Genomic DNA, 22,402 nt, shown 5'->3' on the forward strand with positions numbered 1-22,402 from the left:
AGTCTCCACTTACTCACACCAGCGGCCAGACACAGTGTTGCCAAGTCCGTGGAATTGGGCTACTTTTATACTGTTGCCGCGGGTTGTTTATCATGTCCGCGGGTTGAAGCGACCCCAATATCGTAATACTTTATTATTATTTTTATATTAGACTGTAAAAAAATGGACCTAGTGTCCGTGACGTCAGCCGTAGGAGAAGAGCGTTTTTGAAGCTCATAGTGGGCGGGAGTCGGCCGTCGCCATCTTGGAAGCACCAAACGCCATTCCGGATAATCGAAAATGGGCAAAGAGGCAGGATGTGGGTGGAGCTGGTGCTCAAGTGGCCAACACCCTTAATTATGCAGAACTTTAATGGTGCGTTCACACCGAACGCTTGAACATTTGAGTTTACTCGCGCCATTCGCGCGGTAAAATTCACGCGTGACATTTTCTTCACAACAGACGCAAATTTGCGTCATGGGAGGGGCTTCTGCCACTCGTCAGCGGGAAAGTAGTTGTAAAATAGGTGAATGAGCTCAATTTGCCAGCTTTAGCTTGCTTGTAGTCTCAATATGTATGTATATGTAGGTCAAATTGAGTAAAGAGCGTTTTTTAAAACTAACCAGATTGTCCGACCTCTTCACTCACTTTCTTCCTAGCAAGATCCTTTTTATTTCTGTTTCTACAAAAGTCCAAAGATGTATCGTACAGCTCCGAGGAACCACAGACAGCAACGGTGATTTTGTCCTCCATTGTTGTTTCGGATTTCTGCCTCCGTCACTACTAGAGCAAGCTCCTGATTGGTTAACGCGGCGCGAATTTTCGCCAAAGTTCAGATTTTTGAACTCGCGCGTTTCGCGCGAATGGCGCGGCAATCGCTTGAAACGCTCAATGCGCGCCGCTTCATTCGCGCTATTCGCGCCGCCTCATTCGCGCGTTTCGCGCCGCAGGATGGCTATTCGCGTCTTTGCATTGACTTAACATGTAAATCACTCGCGCTTGCCGCTTCATTCGCGTCCGGTGTGAACGCACCTTAAGGCTTAATATAACTTAAATGGATGAGTAAAAAAATTCACCCCCCTCACAGTTGAGATGGAAGGCAAAATTATCTATATAAACCAAAACCACTTTTTGTACCAGGCTGTAAACATATTTTTTTTTCTGCTGTGAGACCAGCAACCAGACGATGAATTGCAGCTTAAGTCACTTCCGTGTTGGTTTCAACAGAGAGAGCAGGAGGTTGGCGCTTGATTTTGCCCCTGGAATGCTAATTTTACCAGAGGAACCACCACAAAACGTGTATTTTACCCCTTGGAACGCGTTTTTTTACCGGGGGACCCCCTTCAAAAGGCGATTGGGCTACTTTTGGGCTAGTTTTGAGTAGCAATTGGGCGGGTTTTGTTGTGATAACCTGGCAAGGGCCAGAGCCTAGATAGTGATTGCAGTTCGCGCCTGCGAGCCAATGCCTCTGAAGAGCAGACACCAATGCGGGAGAGGTTTCTGACTCCAGCAACTTTTACACTGTTGTTGCGGGTTATTATTCAAGTTAATGGTTAGCGGCTAGCAGTTAGCGATTTTGCTGTATTTAATTTTTTGTTTTGTGCTGGTAATCCTATTGGTATATTTTGCATGCTAATGGTCTTAATCTATCCATTGACGTGATTAGTTACTGAATTTTGCGTGGCAAAAAAGGACTGTTTCAAACCGCATTTCTAGGACAGCCTTTGGTAAACCACAGTTTTAAGGAGAAAATACTCAGCAATGGTGTTGATTAATGGATTGGCATATGGTTTGTCTAAAAGCATATTAAAAACACCACATAAACAAATAAACAACATAAAAAAAACTTGATTTTCACTACAGGGGGACTTTAACATTTAAATGTTGGCTGTCATAAAAACTTGACAGATTTATTCAAACGTAAATTAAATATCCAAGAACAGTAAAAATTGGTAATGAATATGTTATACGGTGCATATGTTTAGCAAAATGCTCATCTCTAGAGCTTATTTGTCTAGCTGATTAACAGGTTTATGGTCACTGAATGTTTTTTGTCTGAGGTAAATGTGATGTTACGCAACATATTGTTTACAAGCTGTTAAAATGACGTCTTTCCACGATTGAAACACTGAGCGATTACATGAGACATTTAAGGATTTCGGTAAATGGTACTCTTTCTTTTAACAGTTTGCCGCTTCTCTTGAACTGAGGTGCTACAGCCATCTATGATGCTACATTAAACAGCCAAAGTGGCATTTATAGTTTGAATTTTGTAATAAAATGAACAGAATGAGACTTTGTTTCATATCAAAGTAACAAAACACAAAGCTTATCGCGATTTATTGGATGGGAGGCGCACTTCTGTTCTGTTCATTAACTGAAAACGTGTTACACTAATCAATTCTTGGGATTTGAGAATCAATTTGGTTTGGTCAGTTACCCGGATGTGTGGCCATACTGGCGATACTCAGATGTAAACATCAGCATAGATTGCACGATTATTGTACTACTGAATATGTTCTGTTCATTTATGCTGGCTAAACCATGGAAAAAACATGTAAAAGCTGTTAAATCATATAGAGAAGGACTTGGTAAGCAGGAAAGGGCAAAATATTTTGACAATCTAAAGTTAAGGTGGTAAAGATACAAACAAGCAGTAGTTAAGATATTAGCCTAATATTTCACCTACCTGACTAGAAATGATAAGAACAAACACGAATGTTGTCAAGATTCTTGCACTGGAAAACCTGGTTTAGTTTGGCCAACCACAAACGCCTTTTGTTCCTGAGTTTTTTGCACTCTTCTCCTTGATTTGTTAAAACTTTTGGCAGTCTATAGTACTCCAAATGTTTTTCAGGTCTGATTAGTACAGCCCAAAACATGACAATAATTGATCATTTTCAGCAGCAATAATCACCAAAACATGCGAGTTTCGTTCGGTTGAGTGGCATATTTACATTCAGTGTCGCCAATATGGCCGATTGATGACATAAAAGTGTTGTCTTATAAAAATGAGAATTGATTAAAATTGAGAAATTAATATTTAATATATTTATTTAACCCAGTCCTACTATCCTACGCAGCCTACACAGCCAACACGCCTGAGGTTTCATTAAACAATAATCTGATCTAGTGCTAAGCGGTGTCAAGTGTCAAACTGTGGCAGCTTGGAGCTCTGATACCTGTTAAGGGCCAAAGGGTGGAACAAAGCGGAGATATCAGTTTACTGCCCTTATGCCGACGCTCAAGGCTCAAACCTGCTTAACTAACCAGATATACCCAATACACCCCATGAGGGCTACAAATGGAGACACCCACCGTTAGGGACTTACCATTCTCGAATATAGTGCCTGCAATAAAGGACAACTCAGAGTCATGCTCGGCCTTGCAGGCATATAGCGCACGTGCCTTTCGTAGCGGAGGACTGGAGGAGAAAAAATACATGTATTAGGGCTATTAATCTTTTGAAACTTTGAATTGAGTGCATGAATTGCAGATTAATTGATTAACAGCAAAATCTAAACAGAAAAAACCCACATGAAGATAATTCAAAGACAATGATGTAAAAAAAAAAAAAAAGCAAAAGGTGGAACTGCTTCAAATGTATGTTTAAGCAAGCTAATGCACTAATTAGTCATTAGTGTAATCACATTAAAAAAAGCCATTATGGTACAGATATATTGTGCATTCCTATAATGTATATATGCGACCCTGGACCACAAAACAAGTAGCATGGGTAATGGTACATTTGTAGCAATAAGACTTATATAAAAAATACTTTTATAACATACAATTCTGACTTTATAACTCACAATTGTGTGATATAAACTTGCAATTTATTTTATTAATCAGAATTGTGAGTTTATATCTCGAAATTCTAACTTTATAACTCATAACTATACTTACTATACTTACTATACTACTATATATATATATATATATATATATACTAAACTATATATACTTTATTTTACAGTCCTGTTTGGGTGTGTTCATACTATGTACTACTTCTACAGTCGTGGCCAAAAGTTTTGAGAATGACACAAATATTAGTTTTCACAAAGTTTGCTGCTAAACTGCTTTTAGATCTTTGTTTCAGTTGTTTCTGTGATGTACTGAAATATAATTACAAGCACTTCATACGTTTCAAAGGCTCTTATCGACAATTACATGACATTTATGCAAAGAGTCAGTATTTGCAGTGTTGGCCCTTCTTTTTCAGGACGTCTGCAATTCGACTGGGCATGCTCTCAATCAACTTCTGGGCCAAATCCTGACTGATAGCAACCCATTCTTTCATAATCACTTCTTGGAGTTTGTCAGAATTAGTGGGTTTTTGTTTGTCCACCTGCCTCTTGAGGATTGACCACAAGTTCTCAATGGGATTAAGATCTGGGGGATGCTGGAAAACGCATTGTTCTTCACCAAACTGTTGTTGGATTGTTGGAAGAAGTTGCTGTTGGAGGGTGTTTTGGTACCATTCTTTATTCATGGCTGTGTTTTTGGGCAAAATTGTGAGTGAGCCCACTCCCTTGGATGAGAAGCAACCCCACACATGAATGGTCTCAGGATGCTTTACTGTTGGCATGACACAGGACTGATGGTAGCGCTCACCTTTTCTTCTCCGGACAAGCCTTTTTCCAGATGCCCCAAACAATCGGAAAGAGGCTTCATCGGAGAATATGACTTTGCCCCAGTCCTCAGCAGTCCATTCGCCATACTTTTTGCAGAAGATCAATCTGTCCCTGATGTTTTTTTTGGAGAGAAGTGGCTTCTTTGCTGCCCTTCTTGACACCAGGCCATCTTCCAAAAGTCTTGTCCTCACTGTGCGTGAAGATGCGCTCACACCTGCCTGCTGCCATTCCTGAGCAAGCTCTGCACTGGTGACACTCCGATCCCGCAGCTGAATCCTCTTTAGGAGACGATCCTGGCGCTTGCTGGACTTTCTTGGACGCCCTGAAGCCTTCTTAACAATGCAGTGGAAAGTTTTTTTCAGGATTAAGTTAATTTTCATGGCAAAGAAGGACTATGCAATTCATCTGATCACTCTTCATAACATTCTGGAGTATATGCAAATTGCTATTATAAAAACTTAAGCAGCAACTTTTCCAATTTCCAATATTTATGTAATTCTCAAAACTTTTGGCCACGACAGTAGTATGTAATCACTAGGTACTAACCCTGAACCTACGCCTAAACCTAACCTTAACCCATGTAATCACCTAATTTTACCCAGTACTTGTTTAGGTAAGTACATGTACTGTAAAAAATGTGCACCCCAAATATGATTGGTGTAAATACATTCATTTACACTGACTTAATGAAACACATCATCATATGCAACAACAGAAATGACACTTCTCATAAACCACAGTGAATTATTACCCACAGTGCCTCAAGCATTGCCCGAGTGCTGAAGTTAGTCGATGTATATGCTCAGATGTAAGGAGGGAAGGTGTGAATGTGCGAAGCTGAAGCTTAACACCAAACAATTAGAATACTGCACTGCTATAGATAGCTGCCTAAGCAGGCCAGAGCAGGACACACACCTGACGGGGGAGGATTCGCTGGAGGTGCTGGAGGCCAGCTGGGGGCTGGAGGGGGCAGAAAACATCGGCCACGAGGGGGAGCGTGGAGAGGTGGGACTGAGTGAGACCGGGCTGTGACAAACACACATACAAGCACACGCATACGCTACGTGATCCCAGCACCCACATTTATCTTACAGCAGCTGCTGAGTTACAGCTTTCACAAGAGACTTCAAGAGGAAGTTGCATCATCGGTTTAAAGAAATAGACATAAATGCAGTTAAACATGCTTGAGAGTTTCATGCTTACTGGAAAAGTTCAGCCAAAAATGACCATTCTGTCATCATTTACAGGACTTGTGTTTTTTATGTCCTGTGTGAACTCAAAAGGAGATGTTTTGATCTGGAATGACGTGAAATGGCAGTGCACAGTGAAGAAAAAATGTATTGGATCCCCTGCTGATTTTGTACATTTGCCCACTGACAAAGAAATCATCAGTCTATTATTTTAACAGCAAGAGACAGAATAACAACACAATCCAGAAAAACACATTTCAAAACAGTTATAAATTGATTTGCGTTTTAATGAGTGAAATAAGTATTTCGCAAAACATGACTTAGCAAAACTCTTGTTGGCAATCACAGAGGTCAGACGTTTCTTGTAGTTGGCCACCAGGTTTGAACACATCTCAGGAGGGGTTTTGTCCTACTTCTCTTTGCAGATCCTCTCCAAGTCATTAAGGTTTCGAGGCTGACGTTTGGTAACACGAACCTTCAGCTCCCTCCACAGATTTTCTATGGGATTAAGGTCTGGAGACTGACTAGTTCACTCCAGGACCTTAATGTGCTTCCTCTTGGCTGTGTCATACCCATCCACAACCTATTTTCAATGTCCTGTCCCTGACGGTACATGGTCCCATCCATCGTCCCTTTGATGCGGTGCAGTTGTCCTGTCCCCTTAGCAGAAAAACACCCCCAAATTATCATCTTTCCACCTCCATGTTTGATGGTTCTTGGGGTCATAGGCAGCATTCCACCTCCTCCAAACACGGCGAGTTGAGTTGATGCCAAAGAGACTGATTTTGGTCTTATCTGACCACAACAGTTTCACCTAGTTCTCCTCTGAATCATTCAGATGTTCGTTGGCAAACTTCAGACGGGCCTGTACATGTGCTTTCTTGAGCAGGGGGATAAGATCCTCCTGTGTAGTTCTGGGCTGATTCCTCACTGTTCTCATGATCATTGAAACTCCACGAGGTGAGATCTTGCATGGAGCCCAACGCCGAGGGAGATTGACAGTTATTTTGTGTTTCTTCTATTTGTGAATAATCTCACCAACTGTTGTCACCTTCTCACCAAGCTGCTTGTCGATGGTCTTGTAGCCCATTCCAGTCTTGTGTAGGTCTACAATCTTGTCCCTGACATCCTTGGACAGCTCTTTGGTCTTGGCCATGGTGGAGAGTTTGGAATCTGATTGATTGATTGCTTCTGTGGACAGGTGTCTTTTATACAGGTAACAAACTGAGATTAGGAGCACTTTCTTTAAGAGAGTGCTCCTAATCTCAGCTTGTTACCTGTATAAGAGACACCAGGGAGCCAGAAATCTTGTTGATTGATAGATAAGTTATAACTTTTTTGAAATACGTTTTTGTGTTGCAATTCTGTCTCTCACTGTTCAAATAAATCTACAATTAAAATTAAAGACATAATTTCTTTATCAGTGGGCAAGCATACAAAATCAGCAGGGGATCAAATAATTTTTTCCTCACTGTAAATATTTGCCAAAACATCTCTTTTTGTCTTCCACTGGGTGAATGAAAGTCAAACACTGGTTTGGTGAGTAAATGATGGCTGAATTTTCATATTTAGCAGAACTGTTTCTAAGTTAAACATACTGAGGAAAAACATTAGTGATAATTAGTGTTAATGCAAAATGTGTAATCTAACAATAATCTGATAGAGTTTGTGTTTACTTTTTTCCTCTCAAAATTGTCCATTAAAACTTCATTCCTGGCTATAAAATTGGATAAACTTACCTTGTCGACATACTGCTGCGAACCTTTGGATTTTGACTGTAAATAATAAAAACAATGTTAAAGTATTTTTTGCCATTTCAGCATAACATGCATGAATATGCAAATATGCACAAATACTGTATATAATACTCTTCTATCTCAAGTCATTCTTCAAAATTCAAGACAAAGTTTGCAAGGCATGAAAAAACTCCAAATGCATGATCAATATTTACAGTAGATCAACATACAGTTGAAGTCAAAGTTTGCAGAATCTGCAAAATGTTAATTATTTTACCAAAATAAGAGGGATCATGCAAAGTGCATGCTATTTTTTTATTTAGTACTAACCTGATTAAGATATTTCACATAAAATATGTTTACATGTAGTCCACAAAAGAAAATAATAGTTGAAATTTTTAAAAATGTCCTTGTTTAAAAGTTTACATACTGTTTTTTTTTTTTTTTTTTTTTTTTTTTTTTGGTGATAGACTGATTTTTGTGTTAACCTGCCTGCTGTCTTCCAAAAAAATTATTCAGGTCCCACTGGTCCCATTCAGGTGTATTTGAACCCTTTCCTACAATGATTGTATGATTTTAAGATCCATGTTTTCACACTGAGGACAACTAAGGGACTCACACGCAACAATTACAGAAGGTTCAAACACTCACTGATGCTCCAGAAGGAAACACAATGCATTAAAAGCCTGGGGGTGAAAACTTTTTGAATTTGAAGATCAGGGTAAATTTAACTTATTTTGTCTTCTGGAAAACATGTAACTATCTTATGTAGCTTCTGAAGGGCAGAACTAAATAATAATTAAAAAAAAGACATTTAGGCAAAATAAGAAAAATGTACACATCTTCATTCTGTACAAAAGTTTTCACCCCCGGCTCTTAATGCATCGTGTTTCCTTTTGGAGCATCAGTGATCGTCTGAACCTTCTGTAATAGTTGCATATGAGTCCCTCAGTTGTCCTCAGTGTGAAAAGATGGATCTTAAAATCATACAGTCATTGGTGAAAAGGGTTCAAATACATGTGTAAAAAAAAAAAAAAAAAGAATTTGTGGGACCTTAAGGACTATTCTGAAGAACAACAGGCAGTTTAACTGTTCAGGACAAACAAGGGACTCAGTATTAAGAATCAAGTGTATGTAAACTTTTGAACAGGGTCATTTTTTAGAAATTCAACTATTATTTTCGCTTGTGGACTATATGTAAACATCTTATGTGAAATGTCTTATTCAGGCCAGTACTAAATAAAAAATAACAAGTGATTTACCCACTTTTTAATGTTATATTTTGTAATACTGGCATTGTTTTATTTTTGTACTACAAGCATTTTGATGAGGCATTGCCTCCCTTGCCTCCTAGGAGGAAAATATGATTTATTTATTTATTTATTTGATCAAGTACTTGCATTTTTATGCCTTGCAAACTTATACGCCTGAAACTTTTTCTAAATGTTGAGGAGTGCAAAATATTTCTGTTTGTTTCAGCATTCTGACCGCCAACATTGTCTCAACCAATGGCATAAATTTGAGATTCTAAGATCCAAAACCCGGAAGCCTGACTGAAAAATCATTATTTTTGCAGTTCCGTTTGGTGACAGAAATGATAAACATCACCTTAGAGCTTAATAAAACAGTGCTGCTGCGGAAAGAATCCTCTGTTGTGTTTTTCCACAGTAAAATAAAATCTTAAAAGAGGCATAAATGAGTAAGTGGATATCATCATAATCAGTATTTTATGTGCACACAAGCAAATGAAGCTGCTTATTGGACACTGTGGAATTTGTAGCTGAGCATCCGTCACACATAAACACACTCATCACTAGCCTGATGAGCATCTATTCACAGCAGACAGTGGGGTTGTCATGGGAACAGCATGACCTCAAGTGCTGAGTTAACTTTAATAATCTAAATGTCCATACATTAGTAGTGCTAATGGACTCTCACACAGTGCAATTGAAATACATTTTACACATACACATAGACACTATCCTTCTGTATTTACCGATTATAAAATGTAAAGTCCTGGTGCTCACTGATCAATAAAAGCGCTCTAGAAATGCTAAAACATGCAACATCCAAATATCTGTTTATCTGGATACTGAATCTTGCCAGAAACTATATCTTCCACACTCTTAAAAAGGATGTGGTGTTTCTTAACACACCACTGACAACACATTCTGTGCTACTTTTAACTTAACCATGTGTTACTCCTGCTAATGTTCACACTATAGTTACACAACTTGTGTCAATTATACAGAGAAAATGACACAAAACGTGTTAAAATAGTCAACACAAAAAAATGTGACCCTGGACTAAAATTGCTTTTTTTTTTAAATATGCTTTTTATTGCTTTTATCATAGAAGATATTATAATTTGCATTTTGTGTCATTTGTTGTATTTATACACTAACACTACTGGTCTTTGATCAACAGAAATAAAATGAAAAACAAAAAGAGAAATGATAAATAGAAAGTTAAAAAGGACATTATTTATTTAACATTATGATTTTTTTTTTGTAACATTATGAATTTTCACTTTTGATCAATTGTGTCACTGCTGAATAAATAATTTAAAATAAAAAAATAAAATAAAATAAAATAAAATAAAATAAAAATTACCCCACATGTTTGGTAGTGTTTCATGGTTTCTACAAAAAAAATTGTTTAAATTTAATTAAATTATAAATTACCCCAAATGGTTTGACTACTGTTTAAATTAAATTAAATTAAATTAAATTAAAATGACCCCAAATGGTTTGATTATTGTTCAAATGAAATGAAATTCAATTCAATTTAAAATTACCCCAAATGGTTTGATTATTGTTTAAATTAAATTAAATTAAATTAAATTAAAAATGACCCCCAATGGTTTGATTATCGTATAAATTAAATTAAATTAAAATTAAATTAAAATAGTGGTAAATTATAAAAAATGGTAGTGTTTCATGGTTTCTACAAAAATATTAAGCACCATAAAACTTCTTCTTCATTATTTAGAAGTGTTTTTGAGCACCAAACATGCATTTTTGAATGGTTTGATTATTGTTTAAATTAAATTAAAAATTAAATTACCACAAATTTTGGGTAGTTCCATGGTTCACACAAAAATATTAAGCACCATAAAACTTTTTTTCAACATTATTAATAAGTAAACCAACCAAACAAACAAACAAACCAACATATCAGGATGATTTGATTATTAATAATTATAATGACAAAGGATATTACATGAGGAAATCAACTTGACATAGTCACCACTAAAAAGTTAAATATAATGTAGAAACTGTAATTTCTGTAGAGCTGCTTTGCAGAGATTTGTATTGTGAAAAGCACTAAACAAATAAACTTATTTACAGTTTGCGTGTTCTTTTCTTTTTTTCTTTTGTTAAAATTCCAACAAAAAGGCACCACTTTAATTTTCCCGACTGCGAAAGGCAACATAATTCAACTGATCACACGTTTTCTCAAGCAGTTCATCAATCTCCAGGTCACCATTGATTTACAGCCTGCTGGGTCCTCCGGGGCCTTTGAGACGGGTATATCAGCACCGCCACACTTAATATATACGTCTATATATAGACGACAGCATTCATCTCGTTCCTGTGGCTTTGAGCCGCCAATCCGCACAGCTGATTTACCACCAAACACACTCTCACACACACGCAACACTGCTGTGACTCTTAATCTCATAATATCATAGACGTTTACCTGGATTAACCTTCACTTGCTACAAAACAAATATGTGTTGCTCAGATTGCAAAAACAGGATGTTCAAAAATATTTAGATACTATATATTTGAATAAACTGCTGAATTTTATTTTGCTCAGTGTTTCTGCATTTCACAGGACCAATAGTACTTTTTGGCATTTTAATTTAATCCACTATTTAGTTTGCCTTCATTCTATTCTCTGCATTATGAAGTCAAAAGTTTGCATACACCTTGCAGATTGTGCAAAATGTTCATTATTTTACCTTAATACGTACCGTACAAAATGCATGCTTTTTTTATTTAGTACTGACCTGAATAAAAAGATATTGCACATAAAAGATGTTTACATATAGTCCACAAGAGAAAATAATAGTTGAATTTATTAAAATGACCCTGTTCAAAAGTTTACATACACTTGATTCTTAATACTGTGTTGTTACCTGAATGGTCCACAGCTGTGTTTTTTTTAATGTTAGTTGTTCATGTGTCCCTTGTTTGTCCTGACAGTTAAAGTACCCACTGTTCTTCAGAAAAATTCTTTGTTTTTTCAGCATTTGTGTGTATTTGGACCCTTTCCTTTCCAACAATACCTATATGATTTTGAGATACATCTTTTCACACTCACATGCAGTGTTGGGGAAAGTTACTTTTAAAAGTAATGCATTACAATATCCCTAAAAAAAGTAACTAATCACGTTACTTAGTTACTTTTCATGGAAAGTAATGCATTACATTGCTTTTGTGTTACTTTTTTTTTAATCTGGGCAGGGCTTGCTAGTTTGTCTTTAAAATAAAAAGCTTGATTCTTAGCAAATGTAAAAGCCCTTCCACACCAAAAAGTGAAATGAATAAGCCTAAAGCTGAAGGAAAAGTAACACCAATTTTGGACAGCAGAACTGTAGGAAAAGAAAGTTCAACGCTCTTCAGCAATGAGAAAAATGAAGCACAAATGTTAGCTAATCTAAAGTAAGTTTTGCTTATTAGTATGGTTGAATTGGATCAACAAAGGTCAGCAGCAAAGACATTGGTTAATAAAATGGGATTAAATACATAAAGGAAACAAAAAGTGACTGCCGTTACTTTTTTGACAGATATTTTCTTGTAAATGAAATGAAAAAGTAATGCGTTACTTAACAATTTACTTTAAAAAAGTAATCTGATTACGTAGCTCGCATTAGTTGCAATGCGTTACCCCCGACGCTGCTCATATGCAACTATTACAGAAGGTTCAAACACTCAGTGATGCTTTAGAAGGAAACACAATGCATTAAGAGCCGGGGTGAAAACTTTTGGAATTTAAGGCTCAGGGTAAATTTAGCTTCTTTTGTCTACTGGAAAACATGTAGGTATCTTAGTAACTCCTGAAGGGCAGTACTAAATGAGAAAAAAATATATGATATTTAGGCAAAATAAGAAAAATGTAGGCATTTTCATTATGTTCAAAAGTTTTCACCCCCAGCTCCTAATGCATCATATTTTTTTCTTTCTGGAGCATCAGTGAGCATTTGAATCCTCTGTAATAGTTGTATACGAGTCCCTTAGTTGTCCTCAGTCCTCAAACAAGGGACTCATGAACAACACACACACACACACACACACACACACACACACACACACACACACACACACACACACACACACACACAGCTGTGGATTATTCTGGTAACAACACAGTATTAAGAATCAAGTGTAACGGGGTTCAAACGTTATTAATTCAACTATTATTTTCTTTTCTGCACTAAATGTAAATATTTAATGTGAACTATCAGTACTAAAAAAAAATAAAAAATAACATGATCCCTCTTATTTTGGTAAAATAATTAACATTTTGCAGATTCTGCAAGGTGTATGTAAACGTTTGACTTCAACTGTACTTTTTAAGAAAGACTGCGGCAGTAATTATTTTGTTTTTGTTACTTGATTAATGTACAAATGATATATTTATCATAGAAAATGCTATGAAAACACATGGGTGACTTTTATACACCAGCACAAAAAAAAAAAAAAATTTATGAATTGCTGAAGGATTTTTTTTGCCAGGAAACACTGCGGGTAGAATGAAAGTTACAAACAAGAAGGTATCACTTTTATATGCTCAGTTACTCAGTCACAGATCATTTCATGTTTCAAGTCATTTCAAGGTATTTTTGGGGATTCTGACCTGACCAAACATGATGCTGTCAGCTGGGTGATTTATTTGCTATGTAATTAGTCTATACATTTCCACCAGCTCGACCCATTTGGGCTGCAAGCATGAAAGCAGTCATTACATCGCTGACAAATCATAGCATGCAGTTACATTTTTTTTATATACATTTGCTCTCTTCACATTCATGCCACGCTTCAGTAGCTCAATGGAGAACACAAAGAGGGAGTCAGAAGAGTCGCTGTCTCCCTCTGAAATGTTAGTGTTAGTTATAAAAATGAGTTTTATCACACACCATTTGATTCCATATTTTATAATATTTCTTGGATTTTTTTTTTTTTTTTTTTCAGTCTCTTGCGTCCACGGCCAAAACGCTCCAACTATCCACATAACTGATTCTCAAATGAACCTTCTTATCAGTGAGAGAAATACAGCTATCAATCATTTGTAGCAGCTGGCTTTTTTTCTTATTTTCCCCTCAAACTGGGTCATAGTGAAATATCACTAAATTAAAAAAAAAAAATTAAATAAAATAGCATTGCTTAACAGAATACCCAGAATTCACACATTAGATCAATAAAATCTAAATGATACATGCTCATTAATTATGCATTCACATTTGATACTCTGTCCTCTGTGTGCTTCTCATTACGTGTGTTCTTGTGCTTGTTTCTGGCTTGTGCAACCTTTAAAACTAGGAAATCCTTAAGTTTGGTTGCTTTCTCTGTTAAAGGTGGTGGATTTGGCTGTGCTATTTGCACGGTTCGCAAAAAGTGCTAACCAAGAGAGAGGGAGAGATGAGTGTTGCCAAATGCTAGAAAACCAAGCAACATGGGCAAACAAAACAAGCCCAAAATAAGCAACTTGGCTCATTAAAATATAGATCATGAATTTGATTAATTTCACAAGTATAAACCTACTTGAAATATTAAAAAGAAGGAAAGGTGAAATAAACTAAATTATAAACTAGATAAAAAAAAAGTTTATCAAGACAAACTTTGAAGTTGGCTTGAGAAAGCTGGACCAGGTAGTTTTTAAAAGTTTTAAAAAGTTTGAACAGTTTAAAAAAATGTTTTAAAGATTTCCAAGTTTTAAAAGTTTTCAGTCTGAAATAGTTTGAAATGTAAAGTAGTTTTAAAAGTTTAATGTTTGATAGATAGATAGCTAGATAGATACAGATAGCATGTTTCTAGCATGACTAGTATGTTGCAGCATGATGAACATGTTGTTAACATGATAAACAAATTGCTAGCATGTTTCTAGCATGTTTCTAAAATGATTAGAAAGTTGCCAACAAATTAACAAATTGCTAGCATGTTTGTAGCATAATTAACAAGTTGCTAGCATGTTTCTAACATGATTACCAAGTTGCTCGCATTTTTCTAGCATGATTAACATGTTACTAACATGATTATAACATGATTAGCAATTTGCTAGCATGTTGTTAGGATGATTAGCAAGTTGCTAACATGATTCTAGCATGATTACCATGTTGCTAGCATGTTGTCAGCATGATTAACATGTTCTAGTATGATTAGCATGTTACTTACATGTTAACATGATTGGCAAGTTGATAGCATGATTACCAAGATGCTAACATGTTTCTAGCATGATTAGTATGTTACTAGCATGATTTTATCATGATCTAGCATATTTAGCGTGTTGCTAGCATGATTTGATCACAATTTGAATGTTACTAGCATGACACTAGTATGTTTAGCATGCTACTAGCATGTCAGTAGCATGATTGTAACATAATTAACGTTTCTAACATTATTAGCATGTTACTACCATGTTGTTAGCATGATTTTATCATGATCAGCATGTTGTTAGCATTATTAACATGTTACTAGCATGATTTTATCATAATCAACATGTTGATACCATGATTTTTTCACAATTAGCATGTTACTAGCATGTTTTAGTATGATTAACATGTTACTAGCATGATTCGAACATGATTAGCAATTTGCTAGCATGTTGTTAGGATGATTGCTAACATGATTCTAGCATGATTACCATGTTGCTAGCATGTTTTCAGCATGATTAACATGTTCTAGTATGATTAGCATGTTACTAACATGTTAACATGATTAGCAAGTTGATAGCATGTTTCTAATGATTAGGAAGTTGCTAGCATGATTATCAAGATGCTAACATGTTTCTAGCATAATTAGCATGTTACTAGCATGATTTTATCATGATCAGTAAGTTGTTAGCATATTTAGCATGTTACTAGCATGATTTTATCATAATTCAACATGTTGCTACCATGATTAGCAAGTTGTCAACAAATTAACAATTTGCTAGCATGTTTGTAGCATAATTAACAAGTTGCTAGCATGTTTCTAACATGATTAACATGTTACTAACATGATTCTAACATGATTAGCAATTTGTTAGCATTATTAACATGTTACTAGCATGCTTTTATCATAATCAACATGTTGATACCATGATTTTTTCACAATTAGCATGTTACTAGCATGTTTTAGTATGATTAACATGTTACTAGCATGATTCGAACATGATTAGCAAGTTATTAGCATGAGTAGCATGTTACTAACATGTTGTTAGCATGATTCACAAGTTATTAGCATATTGTTAGCACGATTCTAGCATTGCTTAGCATGTTACTAGCAAGTTTATAGCATGATTATCAAGTTTGAAGTGAATATTGAATAATAATACATAGAAGGGAAGTTTGATTGAGTCTCAAGGGATTCTGGGAGTTTTGACAGTAGGAGTTTAAATAGTTTGAACTTTCCGTCAATGGAAGGCTGTGGGATTTTTCCCAGTTTTAATCATCATTTTTAGGAGAACCGTAAGTCCAATCAGTTAGAAAAGATACAGCAACTGAAGTCAGATCAGTCTGAAGATCTGGGCTGAGTTTGGAGTTTGTAGAGTTAAAGCTCTAGGAGGAGTTAGTGTCAACAGATTTAGTCTCAGAAGAAGGCGGCTTTCTCAAGCCAACTTAATACTGTACATATCTGCATTCTGAAAGTAAGCCCTTGCAACTGCTCATATTGATGTGTGACTTCACTCATAAAAAATGCAGAGGAAGCTTATAAGCGGACATGGCAACACTGCCTGCTATTTCAGCAAAGTCAGAGCAGAGCATGTTTTGACTTGCCCCGAGGCTGATTAATGACTTTGTGTATGATGTACAGAGAGGAAAATATTTCTATGACAGTATTCCACAAAATTATTTGGAGGGCAGAACTTGCTTTTTTCACAGTAATCTTGGTGAGTGTATTTCACAGGAATTCTTCGAGGTTTTGCACAACAATTTTTTTTTTTATAACGTGAAACATGAGAGCGTGATCTCCTACTGGGAGGGTGAGATTGGGAAAGGGCCGAGGACAGATTCACGGGGAACACCAGTTAAAATCAAGACCTCGGCAGTTGTGGCTCTCAACAGTAAATATGCTGGCAGGAAATTGAGAGAATCTGAAGGCTGTGCTGGGTTTCATAATTTCCGTTCACATAATAAAACCTCAAAGCAAGCAAAGACTGTAGCCAAAGTAAGGTAATGAAACGAAACGCAGATTGTATCAAAACTGTATAGTCTCTGATAAAACAACCTGCTCTTTTGACCCTGAAACAAAAACTTAAGTTGTCTAATTCAAAGCACACTATTCCACATACTAATTTAAACAGATAAAGTGGTGAAGGAGCTGTTATTAATGTTTTGTTTTGCCATTACTGCTTGTGTTCTGAGTTTTTGCTAAGGCTGCTACTGTATGTGTTTGCCAGTGCGATGTGGTGGGTGCTCAATGAAATGTTTATTTAACTGAACTGAAGTTTATTTTATTGTTGCATTAGAGCTGATTGTCATGATCGGGGCTGTGGGTCTTCCCTCAGCCTCCCGAGGTCGCTGTTCCTGCACTGCACTTCCTGATTGTATTCACCTGTCTTTGTCATTAGCACTGATCACCCACATCTGTTCACTATCTGGACTATAAGAACTCTCACTTCTCACTCCTGCTTCATGTCTGCATTGTCTTTATGTTCTGTCTTGTTACTCTGTGTTCCTGAAACTCTGGCTCTAGATCGTGTTCCTGTTCTGTTTATTTTGTGGTTTAGTTATTTCGTTTTGTGCCGTGTTGGCCTTTTTGTTTGTTTATTTTGTTATTATCATTAAATATACTTACCTGCATCTGGACCCAGACCTCCCTAATTTCACGTGACAGAATGCAGACATCCAAGATGGGTCCAGCGGGGAGGATTTTTTTCGGGGAGGCGAAGCTTCCCCGTTTGGCGGCGGCGACCACCCGCTCTGTTCCCGACACGGCGGGAATGTCTTTCGAGGCGGCGTCGGCTACTCACTTCGAGTTTATCTACGCCTGCCTGGCTGAGATGAACGCTATCTCCGTGCCTGACGCAGCGGTGTCCACTATCTCCGTGCCTGAGGTGGCCGTGACCGTGCTCTCTGTTCCGGACGCGGCGGTGTTGTCCGCTATCTCCGTTCCTGACGCGCAGGTGACCACGCCCTCCGTTCCTGACGCGGCGGTGTCCGCTATCTCTGTGCCTGACGCGGCGGTGTCCGCTATCTCCGTGCCTGACGCGGCAGTGAACGCTATCTCCGTGCCTGACGCGGCGGTGTCCGCTATCTCCGTGCCTGACGCGGCGGTGTCCGCTATCTCCGTGCCTGACGCGGCAGTGAACGCTATCTCCGTGCCTGACGCGGCGGTGTCCGCTATCTCCGTGCCTGACGCGGCGGTGTCCGCTATCTCCGTTCCTGACGCGGCGGTGTCCGCTATCTCCGTGCCTGACGCGGCGGTGTCCGCTATCTCCGTGCCTGACGCGGCGGTGTCCGCTATCTCCGTTCCTGACGCGGCGGTGTCCGTTATCTCCGTTCCTGACGCGGCGGTGTCCGCTATCTCCGTGCCTGACGCGCCGGTGTCCGCTATCTCCGTGCCTGGCGCGGCGGTGTCCGCTATCTCCGTGCCTGACGCGGCGGTGTCCGCTATCTCTGTGCCTGACGCGGCGGTGTCCGCTATCTCTGTGCCTGACGCGCCGGAGACTCCTGTCTCTGTTCCTGACGCGCCGGAGACTGCTGTCTCTGTTCCTGACGCGCCGGAGACTGCTGTCTCTGTTCTCGAGGCGGCGGTGTCCGCTATCTCCGTTCCTGACGCACAAGTGACCGATGTCTCTGTTCCTGACGCGGCGATGACCGCGCTCTCTGTTCCTGACGCGGCGGTGTCCACTATCTCCGTGCCTGACGCGGCGGTGTCCGCTATCTCCGTTCTGGACGCGGCAGTGACCGCTATCTCCGTGCCTGACGCGGCAGTGAACGCTATCTCCGTGCCTGACGCGGCGGTGTCCGCTATCTCCGTGCCTGACGCGGCGGTGTCCGCTATCTCCGTTCCTGACGCGGCGGTGTCCGCTATCTCCATGCCTGACGCGGCGGTGTCCGTTATCTCCGTTCCTGACGCGGCGGTGTCCGCTATCTCCGTGCCTGACGCGCCGGTGTCCGCTATCTCCGTGCCTGGCGCGGCGGTGTCCGCTATCTCCGTGCCTGACGCGGCGGTGTCCGCTATCTCTGTGCCTGACGCGGCGGTGTCCGCTATCTCTGTGCCTGACGCGCCGGAGACTGCTGTCTCTGTTCCTGACGCGCCGGAGACTGCTGTCTCTGTTCCTGACGCGCCGGAGACTGCTGTCTCTGTTCCTGACGCGCCGGAGACTGCTGTCTCTGTTCTCGAGGCGGCGGTGTCCGCTATCTCCGTTCCTGACGCACAAGTGACCGATGTCTCTGTTCCTGACGCGGCGATGACCGCGCTCTCTGTTCCTGACGCGGCGGTGTCCACTATCTCCGTGCCTGACGCGGCGGTGTCCGCTATCTCCGTTCTGGACGCGGCAGTGACCGCTATCTCCGTTCCTGACGCGGCAGTGACCGATGTCTCTGTTCCTGACGCGGCGATGACCGCGCTCTCTGTTCCTGACGCGGCGGTGTCCGCTATCTCCGTTCTGGACGCGGCAGTGACCACGCCCTCTGTTCCTGACGCGGCAGTGACCGCTATCTCCGTTCCTGACGCGGCAGTGACCGCCGTCTCTGTTCCTGATGCGACAGTGACCGCTGTCTCTGTTCCAGGGGCGGCAGCGACCGCTATCTCTGTTCCTGACGCGGCATTGTACGCTATCTCTGTTCCTGACGCGGCGGCGAGGCCGGCTCGCGTTCCTCTGGCAGCGAGGCCAGTCCATGGGACTCCGCTGCACGGGCCTGGCCCGCCATCCCTCCCCCTGAGTTGCCTTCCCCCGTTCCTCCTCCCTCCAGACTTTGGGAACGTCTGGGAGCCGTTCCATAGGGAGGGGGTACTGTCATGATCGGGGCTGTGGGTCTTCCCTCAGCCTCCCGAGGTCGCTGTTCCTGCACTGCACTTCCTGATTGTATTCACCTGTCTTTGTCATTAGCACTGATCACCCACATCTGTTCACTATCTGGACTATAAGAACTCTCACTTCTCACTCCTGCTTCATGTCTGCATTATCTTTATGTTCTGTCTTGTTACTCTGTGTTCCTGAAACTCTGGCTCTAGATCGTGTTCCTGTTCTGTTTATTTTGTGGTTTAGTTATTTCGTTTTGTGCCGTGTTGGCCTTTTTGTTTGTTTATGTTGTTATTATCATTAAATATACTTACCTGCATCTGGACCCAGACCTCCCTAATTTCACGTGACACTGATGTTCTATATATTAATCTAGTTCATAGATCATTTGCAGCACATGTCCTAAGAAATACAACAAACAATCTTTAAAAAAAATGAACCTCTAAATACTAAATTATCACAAGATGGATGCTGTTCAAGATATTTCAATAGGTTTACTTAATTGATTTAGTTCTGTTTGTCTTTTAAACTTTATTAGTTTAATCATTATCATATGATGACTGTATTCCTGTCACGGAAAATTATGACTGCCCCAAGGCTGTTCTGCATCTTGTGCTTTTTCTCAAATTTTCTTATTAACTGACAACTAACCCTAGGGGTAAAACCACTTGCATATTACACGATTTTCAAAACTTGGGGAATATGTGAAACTGAGTAAATATGTAAAAGTGAGTATTTGTTCCATTTATTTTACAACAACGCCACATTATTGATTTTAAACCATTAATTTTACAACCTTTTTATAGAGATATTATTTGCATAATAAGAGAATAAATAGTGAAAAATTATAAGAGAGCATAAAAAAAACACTGCATACATATATAACTTGCCTGCTTTACAAGGTATGTAAGGTCTAATCTTACAAAAAAAATCAAATATGTATTTGTAGTCTTTGTTGATACATTTAACATTCAGGTAAACCGATGATATATAATGTAAAAACAAGCGGTCCCAATATTGACCCCTGGGGAACACCAATTTCATTTCTTTGATAAGAGGACCTTATACAGTAGCATGTATTTAAAAACATTGTTCTTTAATTATTAGTTTTTTTGGTGTATATATCATATTAAAAGTAATGGAAAACCTCACCCCAATGAGCAACATAAATTTACAGTGCCTTGCGAAAGTATTCACACCCCTTCATTTTTTCATTATGTTACGTTGCTGCCTTATGTTAAACTGCTTTCAATTACTTTTTTCCACATCAATCTACACTCTATACACCATACTGACAAAGCAAAAAACAAGTTTTTAACATCTTTGAAAAATTTATAAAAATTCATAAACTAAATGGTTCATTTGCATAAGTATTCATACCCTTATTTAGCAGGGATGCACCGAATGTTTGGCAAACGAAATGATTCGAAAATAAGCAAAAAAGACTAAATAAATTATACCGAACAATGAGGTGACACGATCAAATAGAGGTGCGCACTAATGCAGCAAACATGTCGACAGTGTGGAAGCATTTAAAACTGTCAGAGAAAGATGCAAAAATCATTACAAGCACCGACAGCGAGAGACTGTCTAAAACCGCATCGCATGTCTTCCATGAGAAGAGGATTGGGTTGATTGTTGCTGGTTATTACACGGCTCTTTGGAATGCTTGATTCTGATTGGTCAGTTGAGACATTTGCAGGTTCGTTCTTTTCAAATAATCACCGCTCCAAAGTAATAACGCATAGCCGGTACTACTTGTATGTTTAAAATCCCTCTGTGCCAACAAAGATTACCGTTTGGCGCCATCTTGTGACAAACACTGGACAACCACAATTAACAATGGAAAATTTCGACATTAATCTATTTAAATTGTCTTACTAACGTACATAGTTTGAATGTTAGTCACGTGGTACTATATCATTTCGCGGAAGGATAAAAATGTTAATTTAAAACAAATATGCCAATAAAAGGTTTCAAATTCATATTCATGTCCAGTTTTTTTTCCTTATGTGGCAAGTAGCCGTGTAATAAGCGGGATAATGTACAGGCAGCCGGTAGTTATCGCAGAAATAAGCCCCGACAGTGTGATCAGGACCCGACGCGAAGCGGAACTACCGGCTGCCTGTACATTATCCCTTACTTACTGTATGATGACTGAAATCATATAATCAAATAATATTATTTTACTAACTTACTAATTTTAAGTTAAATTGTGCTTTGTTGGTAGTCTATAATTACTACTAGAAAGTTAAAAATGTTTAGTGTTCAAGTAAATATTTTAAAATTGTTTTGTAATTGATTTATTTTTTTTGTAAAGCAAGACAGAACTGTAAAAAGCACATTTTGGCTATTTCATTTATGCAATGGTGAAAAAAAAAATTGCAAAATACATGAAAAAAAAAAAAAAAAACACGGTAATCACCTTCGGCCTAGTGTTTAATTTTGTTCGGCTTCGGCCAAGGACCGTTCTAGGACAAATTTAGCTCAACTAACCTGTGGCAAATACAATTGAATGGGTATGGTTTGGAAAGGCACACACATCTTAATAAAAGATCTAACAGCTGAAAATGCATATCAGATCAAAAACCATTGAGGCCTTGAGGTAAAAAAAAAAAAAAAACTGCCTGTAGAGCTCAGAGATAGGACTGCATCAAGAGACACATATCTGGAAGAGTTCAGAACA

At 38.9% G+C, this 22,402-nt stretch overlaps 1 protein-coding gene across 3 annotated transcripts in view; it reads right to left on the reverse strand.

The window, feature by feature from the left end:
* The window catches only part of LOC141292217 (rho GTPase-activating protein 26-like), a 140,233-nt gene that overhangs the window by 2,453 nt on the left and 115,378 nt on the right, over window positions 1-22,402 (reverse strand). For 2 of the 3 annotated variants that reach the window (XM_073824191.1, XM_073824190.1), the window contains exons 21-23: window positions 7,543-7,578; window positions 5,529-5,639; window positions 3,312-3,403 (exon numbers count right to left, since the gene is read on the reverse strand). In XM_073824191.1, coding sequence (XP_073680292.1) covers window positions 3,312-3,403; window positions 5,529-5,639; window positions 7,543-7,578 — 239 coding nt within the window. The remainder of the gene's footprint in view (window positions 1-3,311; window positions 3,404-5,528; window positions 5,640-7,542; window positions 7,579-22,402) is intronic. The other variant, XM_073824192.1, reaches the window with a different exon arrangement.

This window comes from Garra rufa, chromosome 19, assembly GCF_049309525.1.
Source record: "Garra rufa chromosome 19, GarRuf1.0, whole genome shotgun sequence".
Taxonomy (NCBI): Eukaryota; Metazoa; Chordata; class Actinopteri; order Cypriniformes; family Cyprinidae; genus Garra; species Garra rufa.